Source organism: Salminus brasiliensis, chromosome 14 (genome assembly GCF_030463535.1).
Source record: "Salminus brasiliensis chromosome 14, fSalBra1.hap2, whole genome shotgun sequence".
Lineage (NCBI taxonomy): Eukaryota > Metazoa > Chordata > Actinopteri > Characiformes > Bryconidae > Salminus > Salminus brasiliensis.
The window spans coordinates 8,824,662-8,847,301 of record NC_132891.1 but is presented as its reverse complement, the minus strand read 5'-3'; the positions used below and the strand labels follow the sequence as shown (position 1 = coordinate 8,847,301).

The following is a 22,640-nucleotide window of genomic DNA, read 5'->3' as shown; positions in this document are numbered from 1 at the left end:
CATAATAACAAATAACCGTTTTAGGTAATATGAAATGTAATAATTGGACCTGAATAATAATAATTATTGATTTACAATTAAAATACAGACGATTATGTGAAAATAAACGTAGTGTAAATTACAGCTAGTATTGAATCAGTGTTGAGCCTTAAGTTATAACCTTTCACCTCGTGGAATTAGCTTATATTTGAGCTATATTTACAGCAAACACACATTTCACGCTGTTTTACACACATCCCTCCTCCTCCTCTCCCTCTTCATCACTCTGCAGCAGCCCCCCTCCCCCTCCACCTCCCTCCCCCTCCCTTGTTTGTCACGTGACCCCAGAAGCAAAATGGCCGCGCTGGTGTTTTGACGAATAATACTTTTGTGTTTGTTTCATTCTTTTAAAGAAATCGGCTTGAAATCGTGTCTACTGGGAGGGGAAGGGGAAAAAACACACGTCTGCTTAATGTTTTAACTTAAGAGGCTTCAACCAGACAATCACGCTTTACTGTTATTTTGTCGTATTGTTTTAGACTATGCACTTTCGGTGTTTATAGGAGACGCGGAGAGAGAGGGGGCTAGCTGCCTGGCTAGCGAAATTATTCATCCAAAAAAGATCATTAAAAGAAAAGCGATGGAAGAGCTCAGTGCCGACGAGGTAAGGCTGGCTGTATACTTCTATATGTTTCCTACTGATGAGCTGTTAATCTAATGGCAGTGGTGTTTTCAGCAGTGTGTCGTTGCCCCCCTCTTTTTCAGCCGAAGCTGTGGCTGGTCTTCGGTAAGCGGCGGAGGTGGCGAATCCACGTCCAGGAAGTGGAATTCCGCTCCAGGGTTTGGTTTCAGCTGCCTGCGCAGCGCCGGTGTGGCTGAGCTGCGGCGGCGCTGTTCAGGCAGCTGACACAAAACCCCGGAGCGGATTTGTACATTCTGGACCTGGAGTTCGCCACCGTTGGTTAGCAGTCAGCTAAGATGAGCAGACAGCTGCTCTGTGTTGTCTGTCAATTATGCTAGTAATATCGATGCTCTTATGTGGTGGTTATATAATATTTTAAGGTCGTTTGGAGGAAATATATGTGAAAGATTCACGCTGAGGGGGTCTCTCAATGAACTGTGCTATGTCATCCCACCAGCTAGAACAGCTAGTGAGTGAAGCTCACCTACCAGAGCCCAGGTTAGCTGGCTTTGCGTTAGCTAGATAGCTTCATTGTTCTCCACTGGGCAAATGGACAGAGTTAAAGCCTTTTAGGTTGACCTGACTTATGTTTTTAAAGGTTAACGCGTTTATTGTCACCTTTGCTCCTGTACGAGGTGGTCGTTGGCGGCTACGGTACTCAGAGGGGCACAATGGGTCGAGTGTCAGTGGGAAGGATGTGTGGTGTAGTATGGTAACTAGTGCTAATGTGTGTGTGTCTCTGTCTGTGTGTGTGTGTGTGTTATTTCTTTAACCAGTTAATTAAGTCAATTTTGTTCCTTTAACAGTTAACAATTTTTGTTCATAAAAAGAAAACATATGCCCCAATTCCCCCAAATCCCTGGATATGTCTTTATCTGTAGCTCTGTAGTGTACTGTTTGTGCTGTGTAGGCTAATGCAGTGTCCTAATGTCTCGTATTTGGGCACAGCATAAAAGTACCGGCACAGATTAGTCTTCTGAGAGACGGACAGAATACCAGTTGTTTTTAACCCCTGCTATTTTTTGCTCCTTATCTACTGAAGCAAATTTAGCCTACATAGCTATCTGACCAGAATGGCCAGAGATATTGCTCAGTACTGACCCAAGGCAATAATACTAGAAGACCCGCAACAGGCGTGCGGTCCTGTCCTCATCCCATCAGACTGGGATCACGTATCTGTGCTGGTTCCTTTAAGCTGTAGGAAAAGACCTACACCGCACCAGCAGGATACAGCCAGCTAAAGATAAAGACATATCCAGGTTAAAAAGGTGTTAAACTCAGATTTTGGACATTATTGACCTTATTATTATTAATTGTTCATTAACATAAAAGGGGAGAACCTTGTTCACGAAGCACACTCCACATCCTTTACAGTGAGACTCGAGCAGTCGGGGGGTATCGGCTCAGGTGAGTCTGAAGAGACAAGGACGGGATTGTCCTCTAGTGTTATTGTCTTGGGTCAGTACTGACCAGGTACCCAAATTACCCAGGGCTAATTAGTTTCAAAGCCTTTACAGTGTACAACTGTAATCATTGTCTCAGCAAATGTTGCACTAAAAAGTACACACACACCATGTGGACAAAAGTATTGGGACATCTGCTCATACGTTGATCCTTCTGAAATCAAAGGTAATAAAAAGAGTCTATCCTGCTTCTGATGGAGTAACAGAGAAGGCTTTCTACTAGATGTAGTAGATTTTGGAGCGGTTCTGTCAGGATTTGATTGGATTTAGTGACAAGAATATTGAGTGAGGTCAGGATGTTGGATGATCACCACCCCACCTCATTGTCCGCTCGTCAGCTCCTCAACTCATCCCAAAAGTGTTGGATGGAGCTTCATCGTTTCAGAGGACACAGTTCCACAGTCCCACTGCTCCACAGCTTTGTACCCCTCTAGCCCATGCCTGGCATTAGGCATGGAGCCACTAGGTTACTGTTTTCTCAGTTCCAGAGAGGGATGCAACTTAAAGTAGCTGAATGCATTTAAAGAAGGGGTGTCCACAATCATTTGCAAATACATTGTACGTTGTCCTGCTGGTTTTGCTTTTCAGACTCTTGTAGCTGACGGCACTGGGTTCTCTTGGCTGAAAAATGTATGAAGGCTTAATCGTGTATCTGGAAATCAGATTCAGATATGACCGTTATATGACTCCATTTTTAACATTTTAACTATTTGGGATAAAATTGGACATGGAGTTGAATACATTAATGGCACAGACTAAATCACTTGCGTGTTAAATATTGATAAATTTTAATGGCATTCAGTGAAATGTGAATTGCACATAACTCTGCATTATGAAAAGCCTGTACATTAGCATGTACATTTATGGCATTTGTCTGACACACTTCTCCACAGCGGCTTACCTTTGATCCGTGGTACCCAGGCGGGGCAGTGTAGGGTAAAAGTTTTGCCCAAGGACTTTTCTTAGCGTAGCGTGATGTGCTTGCCTAGCTGGGGAATCTAACCCTAATCTGCCACAGGAGATTGGGGTGGGGGATTAACAGTTGACCAGTCCATCCATTTTGGCAATGACTGTGTCTACTCTAACACATAAAGAAGGGTATGTTGTCATTAATAAAAAACATGAGGCCTTTATTTTTAAGTGACTGTTAAGACCAGATCTGATCCATCTCTGAACTTCAGCTACGGTGTTCATAGCTGATATAAAATGCTAATAGTGGGGAATTGCTAGTTCCAGATTTTTGGCTGAATGGTAGACTGAATCAGGACGAGGCTGAATTATCCTGTCATGTATTCATCAGCTTGGCATTTCGCTGTCAGCTTTTGCCATGGAGGCTGAGGTCCTCGTTTTACCTTCTGCAGCTCTTATGAGTCACTGGAGTGTGCAGTGATCCTCCTGAAGCATTTCAGTGTTGCAGAATAACACAAATGTGGAAGCTTTGAAGTTTTGTGGTTTTAAAAAAGGAGAAACTAATGCAGCTCTTTTCCAGATTGCACAGGGTCATAAGCTGATTTTAGGCGCTTTAGGTACTCATTTCAGGGAATTTCATTGGTTGACTTATTGATATAATCAGTTTACTGTCTGTACTTTAAGGATACACTGATTCGGGGGTCCGTGACTATATCCGATGGGGAATTGGGGTTATTTTTTGTGCACATATCTGCCCATGCAGATGACATTACACACATTTATAAAATGACCCATAAATGTATCCTATTTATTTATTTTTGTACAAAGTTACTCGTATGTGTGATGTGAATGACTTTCAACTGTACGTTGCAGATCCGGAGAAGGCGACTGGCCCGGTTAGCTGGAGGTCAGACGTCCCAGCCCACTACCCCTCTTAGCACCCCCTTGACGTCCCCACAGAGAGAGACGCCTCCAGGTCCACTGCCAGGGCCCTCGGGAGCCTCTCTACAGCCTTTACCACCAGCACCATCCCACACTCTGGGCCTCAATGCCCAAAATGTCACCCCTGCCACTTCTCCAATGGGGGCTTCAGGTAAGGGCTCTGTTCTGGTGTTGGCTGCAGCAGGGTTCAAAGGTTCCTGCTTTTTTGCAGTATACCTCTGTTATTGTACCTGTTATTGTACCTGTTATTGTACTGCGTGCTGAAAAAAGGTCATGGACATACCCAGTGTGTGGAGCTTTTTCTCTCACTTTCTTTTTAAAACTGAAAGCAAGCAGAATAATGGCGTGGCTCTGAATGAGCTACTTTTGAACATATTTAAGGCTGCTGTGCTTAATGAGTCGTAACTGCATGCGTAACATAACAACACATTACACTACACACAATGATCGTTGGGCCATGTCTCAGGCTCAGGGTAGACTTTGGGAATCTCTAGAGAGCAGTTCTATGATCAAAGCAAGTAAAGTTTGCTTACTGTATTTTGGGTACTAGAAAACCAGAAAAGTGCATAGTCATACTTGCAGCCTCTCTGTACCTTATCCTTGGCCACAGTTCAGCCCAGGACTTGTAGCTGAGCCAGACTGATGGTTCTCAGATTCACACAGTGCCTCGCTGCCATAGGGAATACTGTCTGTTGATTACAAGTACGCTCGCTGTCATGTAGGTTATGACCTAGTTGTTCTAAGAGTGTTTGCATATCCTATCTGATTACCTTTGTAGTCTCGTGACTGCTGCTACCAGTAGAGAACACTCAGTGCTTCAATCTCAGCTTGTTTATTCGGGGAGACGCTCAGAAATAAAACCATAAAATCAGTTTATTTCAGGTGTTGTTCATTTTTGTTTGTTTTACTTTCAGTGTCAGCATATCATACAATTGACAAGCTGAACATGTTTTCTGGCTTTTCATTGTCTTTTGTCGTTTCTGATGACCTGAAGCCTTGTGCAGTTTATATTTCAGGGAATCAGGGTTTTGGGGGTGCACATCAGCTTTTGTAAAATGACCTTTTTTGTGTTGTCATCAGAAAGCGCAGGGTGCTATTGTGGCTGCCATTCAGCACACCTGATTCAGAGCTCAGCGCCACATGAAAGTGCAGTTTTAGCAAAAGCACAAGGCTGCAATGTAGTGCAGCTTTTTGTCTAGAACCTCTAGCAATGGGATGTGTTCTAATGCACCTGCCCTTTGTGCTCTTACTGTATGCTGCCGTTTTGGTACTTGGCAAATTTTTGAATGGGTTATTTGATTGGATGAAAGTTACAATTTTACAACAGCCTCTTGTTTGCAATCATTGGCTGTTAAATCAGGTACACCTACGATGTTGGTGCACTTATAGGTATACAGGTCCTACTCTAGTCGATCTTTTGCTATGCATCTTGGTGTCACTGCTGTAGTGAAAATGATTTCTCAGGTAAAAGACTGTGCCTGACATTGTACATAGAAGTTGAGTTGAGCCCTAGTCAGGAACTGTAAATCTTCAAAATCCGCCCAAATGGTAGGCATATCTAATGAAGCGGCCACTGAGTTTAGGGACAAAATTGGTGGAGCTTGAATCTGATATGTCGTGGAGTTGTCAAAACATGGCCTCTAGGTGTCTTGTCAGACAGGCTGTACTCATTGGTTTGCCCGCTTTGTTCTTTGCTGTAGGGGTGGCGTACCGCAGCCAGAGCAGCGAGGGGGTCAGCTCTCTCTCCAGCTCCCCATCCAACAGCCTTGAGACCCAGTCTCAGTCCCTGTCCCGCTCGCAGAGCATGGACATCGACACAGCATCCTGCGAAAAGAGGTGAGGCAGAGTTTTAACGTCTTGTGAAAGTATGGTACAGGGGGTGAAGTTTACAATTATGGTTACATTAATGGCATTTAGCTGATGCTCTCGTCCAGAGGGACTTGGGTGGTTACACATGTTACAGAGGTGGGCCAATGTAGGGTTTGTGTTTAATTGAAGTAAATGGGGGGAAAAAAACATCCAGTTTCTGGAAATGAAGTCCTGCTTTAAACAGTTTAGCTGCTCTTCCTGCCACCTCTTTTTACAGTTAGCTATTAGTGTTGATTTTTCCTTCAGAATCATAATCCTGCATTGTAAAAGTGCACCAGCCTCTAAGTGCTTAGCAGAGCATTAGGAATATCAATCACAAGCATCCAGTTGTAATATTGATACTTTTACTTCTGTGATTTCCCTAATATTTGTATGTTAACCTACAAAATGTTGCTCCTTTGGTGGTAAAAAGATCCGTCGTTTGACTTTTGAGATGCACTGGCTCCTAAAATTTAACTCATTTTTGTGTCTAATTTTGTTCTGTCTCTTCAGCATGTCCCAGGTGGATGTGGACTCAGGAATTGAGAACATGGAAGTGGAGGACAGTGACCGCAGGGAGAAGCGCAACCTGGCTGAGAAGGTGAAAATGGCGCCTGTCCTTTTGGGAGACCATTGTCTTATTTAATTGACAATACAGACACCATATTCTAGCTTATAAAAGTTATGAATTCATCAAGAATATAAACTATTCATATGTTTGATTCATGGGAGTGACAGTAGAAATAAATAAATCAGCAGCTGTGATAACTGAATGCTGCTTTCTTTACTGCAGGACTCCTCGTCTAACCCAGATGTGTCTGAGGAGCAGGCTCTGCAGCTCATCTGCAAGATCCTTCGTGTGTCCTGGAAGGAGCAGGACCGTGATGTCATCTTTCTGCCCTCGCTTGCTGCAGAGTTCCAGCAGAACCCAAAAGATGGTAATAGTGAGAATGAGGAAACTTAAAGAAGGATCATATATGATGTATTTCGTTCTACCATGTTATCAGATTGATTTGTCCTTCAGCCCGGGTGTTCCTTTTTCATTTCCACCAGTCTATTCCGACTTCAAAGACTTGATTGGTCAGATCCTGATGGAAGTCCTCATGATGTCTACCCAATCACGTGACTGCAACCCCTTTGCTAGCCTGACCGCCACATCACAGCCAATCACTGCTGCCAAATCTCCAGACCACCACCTGACACTTGTCCCGCCTTCCAGCCAGGGAAGCAGTCCCATGATGCCCTGCGGAGGCTCGTTCGGTGCCAGCTCTTTGTCCAGGCAAGTGGAGAGGAACAATGGGGTGCATTCATCACTTACACATAGGTGCAGATTTGATCGTACAATGAAGCCTGGTTTGTTGGTATTTCCTGCTCGGTTCCTGCTGTTGATGTCCCTCACCAGACATGCTCTTTTGTGTTAGGTCATACACTGTCTTTGTGTACATAACTGTCCATTTGAACACTACTGTACTACCATTCTCTGCTATCAGTTACTACTTAGTCTATCTGTCATTTTCTGTACTTTTTCATATTTTATGTTCTGTGTAATTCCTGTTGTTTTCAGTCTGTATGGATGTAGTCCACACCCTCTCACTCAAAGCTTCAGGATGAGCACTCCGTCAATACCTGTGCCTCCAGCCCCCCCTGCAGTTGCCCCCCCTGCAGTTGCCCCCCCTGCAGTTGCCCCCCCTGCAGTTGCCCCTCCTGCAGTTGCCCCACGTATCCCTTTTAGCTCCTCCCCTCAAACCTCCTCTGCTCCTGTGCCCATATCTCAGAGGTACAGACCTTACTCACTAAGCCCCTCTCAGGGTTCCTCTTTTCCCATGAGCCTAAGCCCCAGGTCTGGCCCTGCAGGACCTTCATCTGCCATGTCCACTTCTACCCAAAGCCCAGCTGTGCCGTCCAGCCCCCAGCCTGCCCCTCTGCCCTCCCCCAGACACCGGGCACGGCATGCAGCTGTCCCATTCTCCTTCATGCCTGCTTCTCCCACCACTATGGCTAGACGGACTGCTCTGGCCGCCCGGATGCCTTCTAGGTATTTTCTCACCATCGTGTTAGATGTGAAGCTTTGCCCACTAAACCAGTAATATGCTAACCCAGCACCAGATTAAAGACCAAATGCAAGTTGTCCAGATGGTTCTTTTAATAAATCCAGTGATGTGAACCACATTAAATAGCTGCTAACCTATGCGTCTGGTAAGTTCCTGTGGTAAAAATAAAACCTGTGATTTCATTGAGGTGGTTTACTTACAGCTTCTTGCCAGCTTTCCTTTATACTTTTCTTCTGCTATAATCTTTGCTGCTAATGTGGAGTGGTTCACAAACATACATGCTGATCTTCAGCCTGTATTGTCCTCTGTATAATTCTGCAATAATACATGAGAGGGAGTGCTGTAAGGTGCAATGTTGGCAGTGCCAAGATCTTGAGTGTATTATTGTGATTATACCACAGTTCTGGTCCTGAGATTTGGGAGATTTTCAGATAATAAAGGCACAAACAGTGATCAACAAGAAATGTAACGGTAATTGGGAAGAAAATTTAATAGAAAGTGTTTTTAATGGAAGTTGTGGTTGTGGCCTTTATCTTTAATTCTTAAAATCCACCTCATGGACTGCTTTCTCCTGGTCTGGCTGGATTAACTGGGTTTAGGGAAAGACGTCTGTCCTCATTGTGGGATATCTATTTATTTTTTTTCCTTGATCGTTGCAAGACTACAGACGAGAGTTGCCTTCAGAGTGTCATTATCTGGAGATATCGCCATGTCTAGAATGCCTCAGATTCAATCACATTGCAAGCTCAGAACTGACTGTGGTATAATGAATATCTTTAAGCTGAAAGCGTATAAGACAATAGTCCATTTATGGTTCCTGCTTTCCATAAGAAATCTCATTAAACCTTCCCCTCTCCCTCATTTCACGTCCTCCCACCCTGCACCCGTCTGTCCGCCGTGGCTATGCCAGCCCTTTCTCTCTCCTCTTCTTTGCCCTGTCTGACATGTCTCAGGACAGCAGCGACGAAGAGCTGGAGGAAGACGAGGAGGAGGAGGAGGATTTTTCTGGTGTTCAGTTTGGGTCAAGGTACCAGTGCCAGCGTGTGTTGCATGCTTCAGCGTGCTGCCTGGCCACTAACAGAAAAAAACACTGTGCCCTGTGTGACACAACAAGTGGGCCTTGCCATAAAAATAAACACAGCCTTGTAGCTTCCGTGAACTGTATTTCATGTGAAGGCGGCTATGCTGGTTGTTGTTTGGTTGCATATTTTTTAATCAAAGGCGGAAAGGGTAGGTATTAACTCCTCCCAAAAAAGTCTTGTGGCAGCCTGTTGGTGAGGGCTTTGTTTCCAGATGATATCTTGTCAATGTCATGAGGATTTGAGACTAATTTTAGCTTGTGGCATGAATGAGATCCTTTTGACCTCTAAAGCGCCTTGCCAGAACATCTGTCTGTGCTTCTGTTGTTGCCTTTGTCCATTCATTTGAATGTTCTTGATTAGGCTTACCATCGTAATGGTGTTGGGAATAGCTCAAGCATTGGGAAGTGGCTGGTAATGAGCAGTTTAGGTGCTTAAACCATGCTGGATGAATAAATAACATGACTAATGAGGGAGGCAGAGGTGTGCTGTGGAGTGTGTCCTGTCCTCTCACCTGGGAGTTCACCACTAATGCATGCTACATCAGAAAGGAGGTGCCTTTTAATGTGTTTGGGGTCTGCATTTTTGCTCTGTTTTTTTTTTTTTTTTTGGAGGATCATCTTAACCCTCTCGACAAGAGGTTATTTATTTATTTTTGCTTGCTCTAGATGAAGACCAGTGCAACAGCAGTAAGGCGATGTTCTTCAGGTGCTTCTTGATGACCAAGCACTTGCTGTGTTGCTCTTGATCTAACCAGCATTGTAAACATGGAATTTAGACATGCTATTGAACGCTTTGCATCTACTCAAGGCCTTCTCTAAAATTCTAATTTCCAACCTGAGCTGTGTTCATGTTGTTTAAGATGCTGTAGTGTTTTGTTGTTCTAACACAAAGCCTGCGAAGCCTTTTCTTACAGGATGGCCTGCGATGATTGTATATGATTTCTCTGAAGCTGAGAGTGTCTGTTTGTCTTCGGGCCACTCGTCATGTTATTTTCCTTATTGTTTATAATGACATCCACCTCTCTTTCTCTCTTTCCCATCTGTCCCTGTCTCTTCTTTTGTAGCCTGGGTGCGTCTGGTGGGGGAATGGCCTGTGACTCAGGCAGTGACCGCTTCACCATCGAGGCGTGTAAAGAGACAGAGATGCTGAACTACCTCATCGAGCGCTTTGACAGCGTGGGCATGGAGGAGAGGAAGGCACCTAAGGTGACGTTTCACAGAAACGTTTGACTAAGAGCTAAAGAATTGAAAGCGTAATATGAGGTTATTTCTATGCAAACAGAATCAAAAGGAAACATTGTTTTCAAAGCTCTCTTACCGCTACCTCATCAGAATAATAGACTTCTTAGATCAAGAGATATCTCATGGGAAAGAAATCATGTGCTTATTCCTAGAATGAAAGTCAAAATGCATCAGCAGGCCCGGGGGAACTCCGCTCCTCATGTTGGTTTTATGGTGTGCTTGCTGTATTTCCTATTTCTAAATGATGTGTTGTAATGTTGCAGATGTGCAGCCAGCCAGTGATCAGTCAGCTGCTCAGCAACATACGCTCCCAGTGTATTTCCCATGCTGCTCTTGTGCTTCAGGGTGCCCTCACTCAGCCCAGGTCAGTGCTTACAGACATCCTATTACCACTGGTGTGCCTCAGTGTTATTGCCTCATAATTTGTTACGATGGCTGTGCCGCCTGTGCAGGATGGCTCAGTTTATCATGTTTAAAAAGCAACAGCAAACATTTTTCCTTATTTCTTTTCTTGGCTTTTTCAAAATAAATTTTGTTTCCCAGAGCAGCTTCAGATACAATTTGAGTGAATTAAATGAATTTTTTTTTATTTATTTTTTTAACTTTTCTAAAATGTTTAGAAAAATGGTAAATCGAACACAAAATGCTTTGTGAGGCACCAGACTGTTTCTTCATATACCAAACCTTGAGTGATTTTTAGACTCTGCTTTAACTTGGACAGTTCTGTCCCAGACTGATGCGGGACAAACTTGCACATGCATTTGTGGGTAGAATTGATTGTTGTAGCCGTCTTATTATTGAGCCTCCTGATATAACTCTACATCCTCTAAAAAGCAGCAGCAGCGATCCTAATGAACACAGCAAAAAAAAGACAAAAGACATTGCCACCATTTTTTGTAGGAATACTTAACTGCATATTTTGAACTCTGACTCTCTTTTGAAGAGATGTTTAAAAGCATATTTTAGCATATCTATTTGATCAATGTTCCTAACCAGTCTTTTATTAGTTTAATAGCTTAGTCTATTTTATTAATGCACTTTAATTTTATTGCTGTTCCTGAACTATTATTACTTCTTAGTAAAGCATTACTTGGCATAGAACTGCAGCCTTTACCAAGAAACGTAGTCTATGTATTATTATTATTATTATTATTAGTAGTAGTAGTAGTAGTAGTATTATTATACTATTATACTATTATTATTATTATTATTGTTTTGCATATTTTGCTTAACCCCTTGATCCAGCATCACAATGGCAGTGAACAAGCAAAAAAGCCACGACATCCCTGTCCACAGTCGCTTCCGCTAGCGCCTGCCATCTGGGAGATACAGTCTCTCCAGTGGGTCCTGGGTTTCCCTAGGGCCTCCACCAAATTGGTCATGTCTGGTGCACCTCCAACCAGGTGGCTTTTTTTATCATATACCAGAACCATCTCAGACAAAGCAGCCACTCTGCTTTGATTCTCTCCCAGATATCGGAGCTCCTGAGTTATTTTTTCAATATTTGTTATAATTGTGGCATGTTCAGGCAGTAACTCTGAGGCTTCTTGCTGTAGGTGCAATATTAGACATTGGTATCTTGTTCTGGAAAAGGGACCTGTGTTCATGCCAGAGCTTTTGAAGATTGCAGTTGAATTTGATAGGCTCTCCTCCTTCTAATCCTAGGGCCCCGCTGCAGCCCTCCTTACTAGTCCCCTACATGCTGTGCCGGAACCTTCCTTACGGCTTTATCCAGGAGCTGTTGCGCATGACTCACCAGGAGGAGGAGGTGTTTAAACAGGTGGGAGGTGCAGCGCGCACCACATGCTGATTCATTTTGCGCTTGAGGCTGTGGAGGAAGATAATTGATGTGCCATGGAATTTTTTTAATGTTTTAATGGAAAAGCTGATTAAGATGTCCTCAACACCCAATAATCTGTCCCTGTTTGAAAGCATATCCATATTTAAACCCAGATTTTTGCGATATCTGTCTGGTCTTTTTACTGTGTCACAAAACTGAGCCTGCTTTGTTCTGGAATATTACAGTTTCCAATTATTCCAATCATGGATCTGTTTCTCAGTAATAGTGGTGTAGTACTCTCCTTCTTTTAGCAGTACCCAACTGTGATCAGCCTTCTTCTTCTTGCAGATCTTTGTTCCCATTCTCCAAGGGCTCGGATTAGCTGTGAAAGAATGTTCGTTTGACAGTGACAACTTTAAGTACCCCCTGATGGTAAGAGACGTCTAGCCACAGCTTAATGGTACTGCCTGTGATGTGATGTACTCCTGCGACAGTCCATCTTCATGAAAGCTTTTGATTTCTGGCTAAATGCAAGCTGTTTGCTTTCATATCCTACAGTTTTATGTCCCAAAGCTGCTGGTCTGAATTGAATCGCACATCGTAAAATACTTCACAAACTGTGACTTGTGTGTCAGACAGATACAGCCTTATAAAACAGCAGTAGACGTCTAACAAAAGGCCATGATCTATAAAATCAGACCTGCTTTGCCACAAAGCCAGTCAGTGTAATGGCTCAGTAATAGTTTGACATGGTACACTTTAAGGTAGCTTTTTACAAGCAAAGTCACAATGTGATTAATTCATCATTAATATTCACTTTCATGTTCTGTTTACAGGCTTTAGCCGAACTTTGTGAAATCAAGTTTGGAAAGACTCACCCTATGTGCAGTTTGGTAAGTTTGTTTGCTGGTCATCACCCATCAGAAAGGTTATGTAACTAAATTGCTTATGAATTTGCTGTACAGATTACAAGAAACAGCAGAGAGCTCAAATGGCCATGCCAATTGTTTGAAAAATTTAAAAAGAGGTGGTGGCTGGCTTTACGTATTGGAGGAGACATGTTAGTCCTTACCCTTCTAGTGTCTGGAGCATTACTAGCACTAGGGGGAGCTGTGAACAGGTGAGTTTCTTGGCAGTACTAAATTGTGAGAAATGTTATTAAAAAGATAAACATGACGTTTCGTGTTTAAAATAAGGGTGCTCTGAATGGCGTTTTTAGTGATGCCATAGAACCCAGTTCTTCAAATCTGGACCCTGATCCAGTTTCCAGTCCTGGATTTTGTTCTCACTGGAAGTTAAGGTTACTTTTAATTGATTGCCCAAGAAGTGTCCCATCTTCCAAGGATTATAAAGTCTACTACTGGAAACTGGACTCCAAGTCCAAATTTTAAAAGAGAAGATCTACTTTTGGTTCCCCAAAGAACCATATTTGAAATGTAAGCGAGAAGAGCCTTTTCAGGTGGTAAAGAGCCTTTACATCAAGTGCAGATTCTTTCCCCTCATACACGTCTATTACAAACATGGGTCTTTAAGTAGCAAAAGTGATCTTCTGTGGTATCTCACAAAGAACCATTTGAGGCACCTTTACAGTTAAGTGTTGGACCACTCTGAGCTGCCAGAACAACTTCAGGTAACCTTGCCATAAGTCTTTGCAACTTTGCTGGAGTGATGGATAGAATGAAGCTTTTCCTTTTATTGGTTTTGATGGTGATTGTGCAGCGCTGAGAGTCTGACAAGTTGGTGGAGCTTCAACTGGGTTGAGATGTGACGACTATGAAGGCCGTAGGATGTGATTTAATGGTTTGATGAGCATGCAAATGATGCAAGTCACCTCTTGTTTCCTATGGAAGAGGCACTGTCGTTCTGAAAGATGGTCCCATTAATTTAAAGGCAATCAGTCAGAATAATTATGTATTGATTTGCAGTGACCTTTCCAAGAAGAACCAACTGCAATCATAATTTCAAGTCTTTCCCATGGATCTAAAAGTACAGAGTTCAGTTCAGATCCTGTTCCTCTTTAACCACTGGTCAGTTGCAACTGCCGTTGTCCCAAGTATGAACCTATTCACATAGGTGTAAAGGCAACAAGGTTTTGGACCCTTTCTACTGAGTGTGGCTTATTTATATGACTGTAGCAATATGTCTGTCTGTATGTCTATAGATTACGTCTCTGCCACTGTGGTGTCCTGATCCTTTGAGTCCTGGAGCAGGAAGAGAGATTCAGAGACTGTCTTTCCTCGGAGCCTTCTTCAGTCTTTCTGTCTTCGCAGAGGATGATGTGAGTCATTTTAATTATAGTCTACAATGTTCTATCAAGACAAAGGCTCTCAGAAGCTCAGTACAATGCAGATTCATCGTTAATGTGTCATCTTGTGCGCACTGTGTTTCCTAACACGTCAAATGCTGTTTCTTTAGACTAAGGTGGGAGACAAGTACTTCTCAGGCCCTGCTATTACAATGGAGAACACGCGTGTGGTCAGTCAGTCCCTGCAGCACTATCTGGAGTCTGCCAGGGTGAGTGCTACAGCTCCGGCGCCCATGCATTTTTAATGAGCTGCTTCAATCGATCACTGGAACATTGGCTAGAAACTTCTTTTTATAGTGCGGTACAGTGCTAGCGGGTGGCCTGGTCATCTCTTATTATCCCTTAAGGCTAAATGGTGTTTTACTGTGAACTGCTGAGTTCAGAATGGATTTCTGGTAAATGAGACCTCCAGGCTGCTGCTGCTGCTGCTGCTGCTGCTTCTTCTTTTCTTTTTTTTTTGGTCGCAGCAGCAGCCATTCCTCCGAGGACTGCCTCATAATCTGATTAATTAAATTACGCTGGTACAAATTCGTTCATATTTGTGGGTTAAGAGTCTGTGAATATTGGTTTGTGGTCCTCAGGGTGACCTGTTCAAAGTCCTCCACAACATCTTGCTGAATGGAGAGACGAGGGAGGCTGCGCTCAGCTACATGGCAGCTCTGGTGAATCGTAATGTGAAGAAGGCTCAGATGCAGGTATGACTCATTTCCGATTTGGATTTGCTCTCGTAAAGTGAGGGAGAAATTGCTACACAGTTGCTCATTTCTGAGATCAGTGAGCGTACCTTCTCTCCTACACTGATGCTTACACTGATGATCTGTGAGATATGAGGTTATAGGCAGACAGGGGTGTGGATTGTGCTTGCACTGTAAAAGTAATGAGATTATATAAAGAATGGAGTCATTCAGTGCAACAGGTGCTGTTTCCACATTGCTCTTGATAAACGTAGTGAAAATTGGCCAGAAAAAGTAAATTTACAACATAAGATTTGTTAATCCTCCAATCCTTTTCCATCTCATGAAATCCCTGTTGATATGGTCCTATTTATTCAGACACGGGAGCTATATTTACAAAACAATGTAACAGGGTGATGTACAGGGTTAAATTCCATCTTAAAAAGGCTGCAGTTCTTAATATGGTCAAGATCATAATTTAGCACATGCTCATAAATTTGCAATATTCATTTATTTGCATTAATGGTGTAAAAACCTTTGAAAACGCATACTGATATTGGTTTATCTGGCTTCTTCTGGGATTGGTTTCAGACGGATGATAAGCTGGTATCCACGGACGGCTTCATGATGAACTTCCTGTGGGTGCTGCAACAGCTAAGTATGAAAATTAAGCTAGAGACTGTGGATCCCCTCTACATTTTCCATCCCAAGTGTCGACTAAATGTGAGTGTTGAGGAGACCCGGCTTAAGGCCACTATGGAGGAGCTGAAGAGCTGGTTGGGAGAGCTGCGTAAGTGCATGACTATCTTGACTCCACGTTAAATACATTATCTTTTTGTTAAGCCGTAGATGTTTACACTTGTTATGAAACTAACTGCATTTTCTTTCTTATTTTTATGTCAAAAAGACGTAAAGGACTCAGAATAGCTCAGCACATTCACCCAGAAAGCTTTCTAAGTTGGCCTGCATTGTTTTGCAGATGTTTAACTGTTCTTTCAGCAGAAATTCTCAGCATGTTTTGATGAGCTAAGAATGATTAAAATCAAAGCTTCAATATTATGTGACTTCTAAGTGTTAACCTTTCTCTAACATCACAGGTAGATTATGTCAGGTGCTTCATTTGTATAGTTAGGCTACACTACTGTTAATGTATATTTGCAGCTTGAACACATCTCTGATACCTTCTCTCTCCTTGTCCATTCTGTAGATGAAGACCCAACCAAGTTCTCAGAGCCCAAGTTCCCTACTGAATGTTTCTTTTTAACGCTACACGCGCATCACCTCTCCATTTTACCTGGGTGTCGTCGTTATATCCGCAGACTAAGAGCCATTCGGGATCTGAACAGGTATGTGTATAAATGTGCACACAATAATGTCCATGTTCAGAGGAATACTGAGGACCAAAAAAGATTTTTGTTTTTGAAGCCTTTAATATGAGGTTTTTGAAATTGTATATATATATTTTTATACGTTTGTGTAGATAAAAAGTTGTACTGACTACAAAACTTGGCTGGTTTGTCTGTAAAAGCTTGGCTGGCTTGGCCCATCAATCTGTCTATCATTTGTACCATTGTTTCCTAACACTACTTTAAATAACAGCCTAAATGGGGTACTGCTGCATTGGTGGCAGTCGTTCAAGCCCCTCCCGTTAAAAGTGAGAACCCAAGAAAGTTTTTTTTCTCCCCTTTTTTCATGAAGCCAGCCTCTTCTGAATGGCTAGTTCCCCCTACTGTTGGCATCTCTCATAACACTCAGCTGATTCTTCATGGCATTATTTGTTCAGACTAGGGGTTAGTTGAGGTAACTGTGTGTTTGTGTGTACACTACAGAACTGTGGAGGAGCTGAAAAACAGCGAGAGCCAGTGGAAAGACTCTCCCCTGGCCAGTCGTCACAGGGAGATGCTAAAGAGATGCAAAACTCAGCTTAAGGTAATAATGTAATTGAGTAAATACTATAATTTTTAAACTAATGTAACTTGACAATGTGACCAGTATATTAAAGCTGCTTAAAGTAAGTGCTTTGTCTAACTGCCAGTTCCATGGATTTTTGCTGTGCTTGTAGAAACTGGTGCGTTCAAAGGCTTGCGCTGACGCTGGACTGCTGGATGAGAATCTCCTACGCAGATGTCTCCAGTTCTACAGTGTGGTGATTCAGCTCATTCTGCGCATGGTGGACCCTGCCTACCCCAAGTCAGTCACTTCCCATTTCCCTCTAAGTGCCCTGACGCACCAAGCCATCTGTCTGGACCATGTGTGCCCTCAACCATAGCTTTATGCTGTGTGTTCTGCACTGTTGCCACTGGTTTTCACTAGTTATTGAATGTATCAGTGCTGGTGGTAAGACAGTGTACTTTAATTGGCTTAATAATGAGTGCTCAGGAAAAAACAGGAAATTAGCTAAGTAGACAACTCTTTCCACGATACTGAGATTTATGGTTTCCTTTTATTGATTATGATCAACACAGACCACTGCCGCATCTTGGTTTGGAGGGTTATTTCCTTTTATGCAGGTGATACAGATATTCTTTATGCTTTGTTTAAATGCAACGTTTCACAGAAGACTATGCAGTCTACACAGTCTGCCTTTTACTGGTGCTAGCTCTTCGTCTTTGGGTTGGTGTGACAGGGCTCTAAAACATTTGTTTTGTCTGGTACTTCTTCACACACATGAATTTAATCTTACACGCCACTCTCTGTCAAACCCTGTTACAGCATCTCCATGCCCCTGAATCCTGAAATTCCTAAGAGTTTTGCTGCACTGCCCGAGTTTTACATTGAGGATGTTGCGGAGTTTCTGCTTTTCATTGTGCAGTAAGTGAATCATGGTGCAGTGCATATGCTGAATCAAAAACTTAAGACTGTTATCAGGCAAAGAAGAAGTAATATTTTTAAGCTTAAATTTATGTTGTATTAAATATAAGCTACTAATGGTGTTAACTGCCTTCTTCTTGTTCTAGGTATTCTCCTCAGGTACTGTATGAGCCCTGCACTCAGGACATTGTGACCTTCTTGGTCGTGTTCATCTGCAGTCAGAACTACATCAGGAACCCTTACCTGATTGCTAAGCTTGTGGAAGTGTTGTTTGTAACTAACCCAGCAGTTCAGCCCCGCACACAGCGCTTCTTTGAGATGATTGAGAACCACCCTCTGTCTGTCAATCTGCTGGTTCCAGCTCTCATGAAGTTCTACACAGGTTGGTGGGCTGGGCTGAAGTGGCTCTTTGGATTTAACTGGAATCACAAATGTTTGTGTGCTTATATTTTTGATATCCACATTTTAGAGAATCCTCAATATGCTAAATGTGTGTTTGCTTTTTTTTATTTTTTTCCTTCCCCCTTCTTCTTCAGATGTGGAGCACACCGGAGCCACCAGCGAGTTCTATGACAAGTTCACCATCCGCTACCACATCAGCACCATTTTTAAGAGCCTTTGGCAAAACATGGGCCACCATGGTACCTTCCTTGAGGAGTTCAAGTGAGTTTGCTTTCTAATCGGTGATCTGTGCCATTGTTTCCTGAAGGACGTTCTTAATGCGCAGTAACATTTACTGAACCATCAACTGTTTAAAATAAACAGATTTTTTTCCCTCTCTTTGTGTCCCGCTCTGCAGCTCTGGGAAGCAGTTTGTACGCTACATCAACATGTTGATCAATGACACAACATTCCTGCTAGATGAGAGTTTGGAGTCCCTAAAGCGCATCCATGAGATCCAGGAGGAGATGAAGAACAAAGAGCAGTGGGACCAGCTGCCCAGGGTTAGTGTTCAGCCCACTGTAATGTTCTCACAGATTTGAATGTAATATCTTCAATATTGAAACAGCACAGATAAAATATAATCACACTTGAAATGTATGTAGTTTATATATTGTGTCTTTCTGCTCTTTCAAAGCGGTCATCTAGCCATCATAAAACAGTATGTGACTGTGAATGGAAAATGAGCCCACTTGCTGTGCACTGATATGAATGGTGGTCTTCACAGGAGCAGCAGCAGGGCCGCCAGTCCCAACTGACTCAAGATGAGAGGGTGTCGCGCTCCTACCTGGCCTTAGCCACAGAGACTGTGGATATGTTCCATATTCTCACAAAGCAGGTCCAGAAGCCCTTCCTCCGGCCTGTGAGTCCTCGGTTCCTCCTCTGTGCCGCCTGCTCTAAATGTACTCTGTGACCGATCAATATCAGACAGGCTCGATAGAGCCAGAAAAAAAGTGTTTATTATAGAGTTCTCTGTGCAGTGCAGGGATTTACGTTTAAGCATATGGGACAGACAGCAATGTTGGGATCAACATAACTCCATATCTGGCTTTAAAAGAGCGGACAGGTGATAATGCAGTCATCTTTGTAGATTGGTAAATGGCAGATGATTAGTAGAGACCTTCTGCCCTGTAAACAAGCCTCCTGCCCTCCATTCCCTGCAGGTATTTATAGTCGCATCTGAAAGTTGATCTGCTGCCAGTCATTGCATGGATGTTATTTAGAGAGAGCTAGGAAATGGTTCCATTTACAATAATAAGTGCATGTAGTATGTTTGAACTAAATATACAGTGTGCACTAAAGTGTTCAATTCTTTTTTTTGTGTGATTGCTGAGAAGGGCTCTGACACTGGAGTATGTAATTCCTTTTCTTGTTTGCTGAGAGATATTCTGATGTATTGTAGGAGTTGGGCCCACGTCTGGCTGCCATGTTGAACTACAACCTTCAGCAGCTGTGTGGGCCTAAGTGTCGGGACCTGAAGGTGGAGAACCCAGAGAAATATGGTTTTGAGCCCAAGAAGCTGTTGGACCAGCTCACTGATATCTACCTTCAGCTGGATTGTGCTCGTTTCGCTAAAGCCATTGCAGATGATCAGGTGTGTCCTAGTTTACTGACAGTGTAAATAAACTCTTAAAAACTGTTGGATAAAGAATTTAAAGACATAGCATGCTAAAATAAATGTGTTCATCTTTTGCAGAGATCATACAGCAGGGAGCTCTTTGAGGAAGTAATTTCCAAAATGAGAAAGGCAGGTATCAAGTCCACCATTGCAATTGAAAAGTTTAAGCTGCTGTTGGAAAAAGTGGAGGAGATAGTGGCCCGCAACTCTCAGTCTGAGATGGACTACAGTGATGCTCCGGATGAGTTTAAAGGTGAGTGCTGAACATCGGCAGTGTGCTTTGGTAGTGTCAAATTCTGTGGTTAAGTAGCTGCTGTGAATGAAGGATGCAACTCTGGGCGCTTAACTTCAGGGTGAGCATGTGCAAAAGTGCCAAAACAAGCAAACATCAGATTAGGCCTGATGCATGTAACCAATTGCGTTTAGGAACTGTGAGCTGAGTCAAATATCCAAGCTTTTATATATTCTCGGAGTCTTCAAACCCTGTGCCAACACTCCTCAAATATGAGCTACTCTGAGAAGCTGTCTAAAGATGTAAAAATGAAAGTAATCAATGCCCACAAAGCAGAAGAAATCTACAAGAAGAAAGCCAAGCAGCTTGTGGTTTCTACAGTGCAAAATGTTTTAGAAATGCAGTTCAGGGGAATTGTAGAGGTATTGAGAATGGATCTGGAAAACCAAGAAAGCTCTTGGAGAAAACAACTCCTAAGCTCATAAGACAGTTAATCAAAACCCCCAAATGATTGCCAAGAACTTGAAGCATAAAAGTTTAGCGGAGTCAGGAGGGTGGTGCACTGTTCCACTATGCAGCTTTATTTCCAAAAACATAATTTTCATGAAAGAGTCCTAGGAAAACAGCCGTAACTGTGATGAAACTACAGAACATATAGAGAAGCCAGATGAGTCTCTGTTGCTGCCTGTGGCATTGGCAATTTTGCACAGGTGGCAAACTTATCAGACAGCTGTAAAAAGGTTTCTTCTATCAGGATAATGAACCAAAATATACCTCAAAATCCACCATGGACTACCTGCTTTTGGAATGACCCTCCCTTTCCCTAGATGCCTCCTGCAAAACAAGTAGGGAAAATTCTCATTAAAAGAGCTGAAAGACTTTTAGCTGCTACAGAAAGCATTCACAAGCCTAACCCTAACCCTAGGAGCGATTGCATGCACTTTTAACATAACCATAGTCTGTGTGTCAAAGGCAAAAAAAACCCTCTGAGGCAGCAACCTGTGGCTTTGAGTTTAGGCCTTCTTCATACATTTTAATTTCAGTTCACATTCAACTTAAACTTCTTGTGACTGTTTTAAATTTTTTTTTTCACCAAATAGTTTTTATGCTTTGGCATTATTTTAAATTGGTCTTACATTAATTCATGTTTAATAGATATTTGTAACAGGTGTCTTCCTTATCCCTTAGTGTAGCCAGAGCTATGAATGACACCACCTTTTTTTTTTTTTTTTTTTTGTCTTGCCAGACCCTCTGATGGACACTCTCATGACTGACCCTGTGCAATTGCCTTCTGGAAACATAATGGACCGAGCCATCATCCTACGCCACCTCCTCAACTCACCCACCGACCCCTTCAACAGACAGCCTCTCACTGAAAGCATGCTGGAGTCAGGTACAAAACAATCTCTCTTCACCAAAAAAAATCTCTTTTGACCTTCCGTTATTATGTCATTTAATGTATTATTATTTTTTTATTACTATTATTTATAATAATAATTATAATATATATATTTTTTTTTCTTTTTCAGTTCCAGAGCTGAAGGATCGTATCCATGCTTGGATGAGGGAGAAGCAAGGAGGGGGGCGCTTTTCTCAGTGAGCTACACTCGCAGTCAGTTTAGGATGGTTTCAACGTGGAATTCGACATGGAGCAGATTTGAAAGAAAAAAAAAAAGCAAACAAGAAAAAAAAAAACTGTCATGACACCTAATTTGAGTTTTCTCCCGTTAATATTTTTTGTTTTTGTTTTTGTTTTTTGTTTTTTTTGGGCCGTCAACGTAAAGGCTGTTGGTTCTAAATTGAAGCATAATAATAAAGTTTAGACTTTTAAAAGGTTTTGCTTATGACTTTGTATATATTACACATATATAAATCTATTTAATTGAATGATTACATACCGATAAGCATAGAAATTAGGTTTCACAGCCTGGAGTTATCAGCAGAGAAATCAGGATGCAGTCAAAAAATTAATGCTACAAAATCAGATTGGTCTACATTTGCTTTCTAATGTTTTTAAGCTATTGTGTTTGGCTTCCAGTATCACTTTTTATGGTTTTGAGTTGAGGGAGACCATTCAAGAAGGAGAACTGGAGACCTTTTCTGTTCTTCTGAATTATGTTTTGCATCTACATCCATAGAATATGCTTTGGTTAAAACATGTTACTACTAAGTATTGGCCATAGACTTCACGTTTACAAAACCCTGGCCTCAAATGTGACCTCTACCGATTAAATTGTTCAACAGTGGGGGCATTGCTTGAAAAGAGTTTACTAGGTTGTCTTGTAGAACATCTGAAATGGGTATTGACTTGATGGAAAAATGTCAGTGGAGCATCGTCAAAAGAAGATGCAATTTGTACTACAATTGTCGTTTCCTTGCTGTTTACTTTGAATGATATGTGTACGGCCTATAGCGCAAGGCCACCCAAACACCTCCTTTAACAGTTTCCGTAGTGTTAAATCTGAAAGCTGAGCTCAGACGAGAGTATGTGAAGCAGTATTCATAGCATGATCGTCATGAGAACAGTGCCACTGAACCAAATGTATTTTCTTTAACATACACGGTTTTATATGCTGAGAAGG

The 22,640-nt window shown here is 42.3% G+C and overlaps 1 protein-coding gene across 2 annotated transcripts; it reads left to right on the top strand.

Annotated features, from left to right (window-relative positions):
• Positions 1-322: 322 nt before the first annotated feature.
• Positions 323-21,891, top strand: ube4b (ubiquitination factor E4B, UFD2 homolog (S. cerevisiae)). 2 transcript variants are annotated; one of them, XM_072656575.1, is made up of 29 exons: positions 323-643; positions 3,907-4,126; positions 5,676-5,811; positions 6,337-6,424; positions 6,617-6,761; positions 6,877-7,102; positions 7,388-7,858; positions 8,785-8,901; positions 10,020-10,161; positions 10,461-10,561; positions 11,863-11,977; positions 12,326-12,409; positions 12,814-12,870; positions 14,139-14,255; positions 14,393-14,491; positions 14,864-14,977; positions 15,548-15,746; positions 16,164-16,302; positions 16,786-16,885; positions 17,019-17,146; positions 17,669-17,767; positions 17,914-18,149; positions 18,304-18,430; positions 18,567-18,711; positions 18,936-19,070; positions 19,611-19,802; positions 19,905-20,079; positions 21,305-21,451; positions 21,588-21,891. In XM_072656575.1, the coding sequence occupies exons 1-29, from the start codon at positions 620-622 to the stop codon at positions 21,656-21,658; spliced, it is 4,149 nt and encodes a 1,382-aa protein (XP_072512676.1). In that variant the 5' UTR covers positions 323-619; the 3' UTR covers positions 21,659-21,891. The 2 variants fall into 2 exon arrangements, with proteins under 2 accessions (XP_072512676.1, XP_072512675.1); XM_072656574.1 differs by lacking the exons at positions 7,388-7,858; positions 8,785-8,901.
• Positions 21,892-22,640: the final 749 nt, after the last annotated feature.

Bases quoted from the DNA above. Each gene is read 5' to 3' on its own strand.
- ube4b (XM_072656575.1), top strand. From the start codon at position 620: ATGGAAGAGCTCAGTGCCGACGAG. The intron at 10,562-11,862 runs GTCAGTGCTTAC...TTCTAATCCTAG, and splicing joins GGTGCCCTCACTCAGCCCAG to GGCCCCGCTGCAGCCCTCCT. The intron at 16,303-16,785 runs GTATGTGTATAA...TGTACACTACAG, and splicing joins GCCATTCGGGATCTGAACAG to AACTGTGGAGGAGCTGAAAA.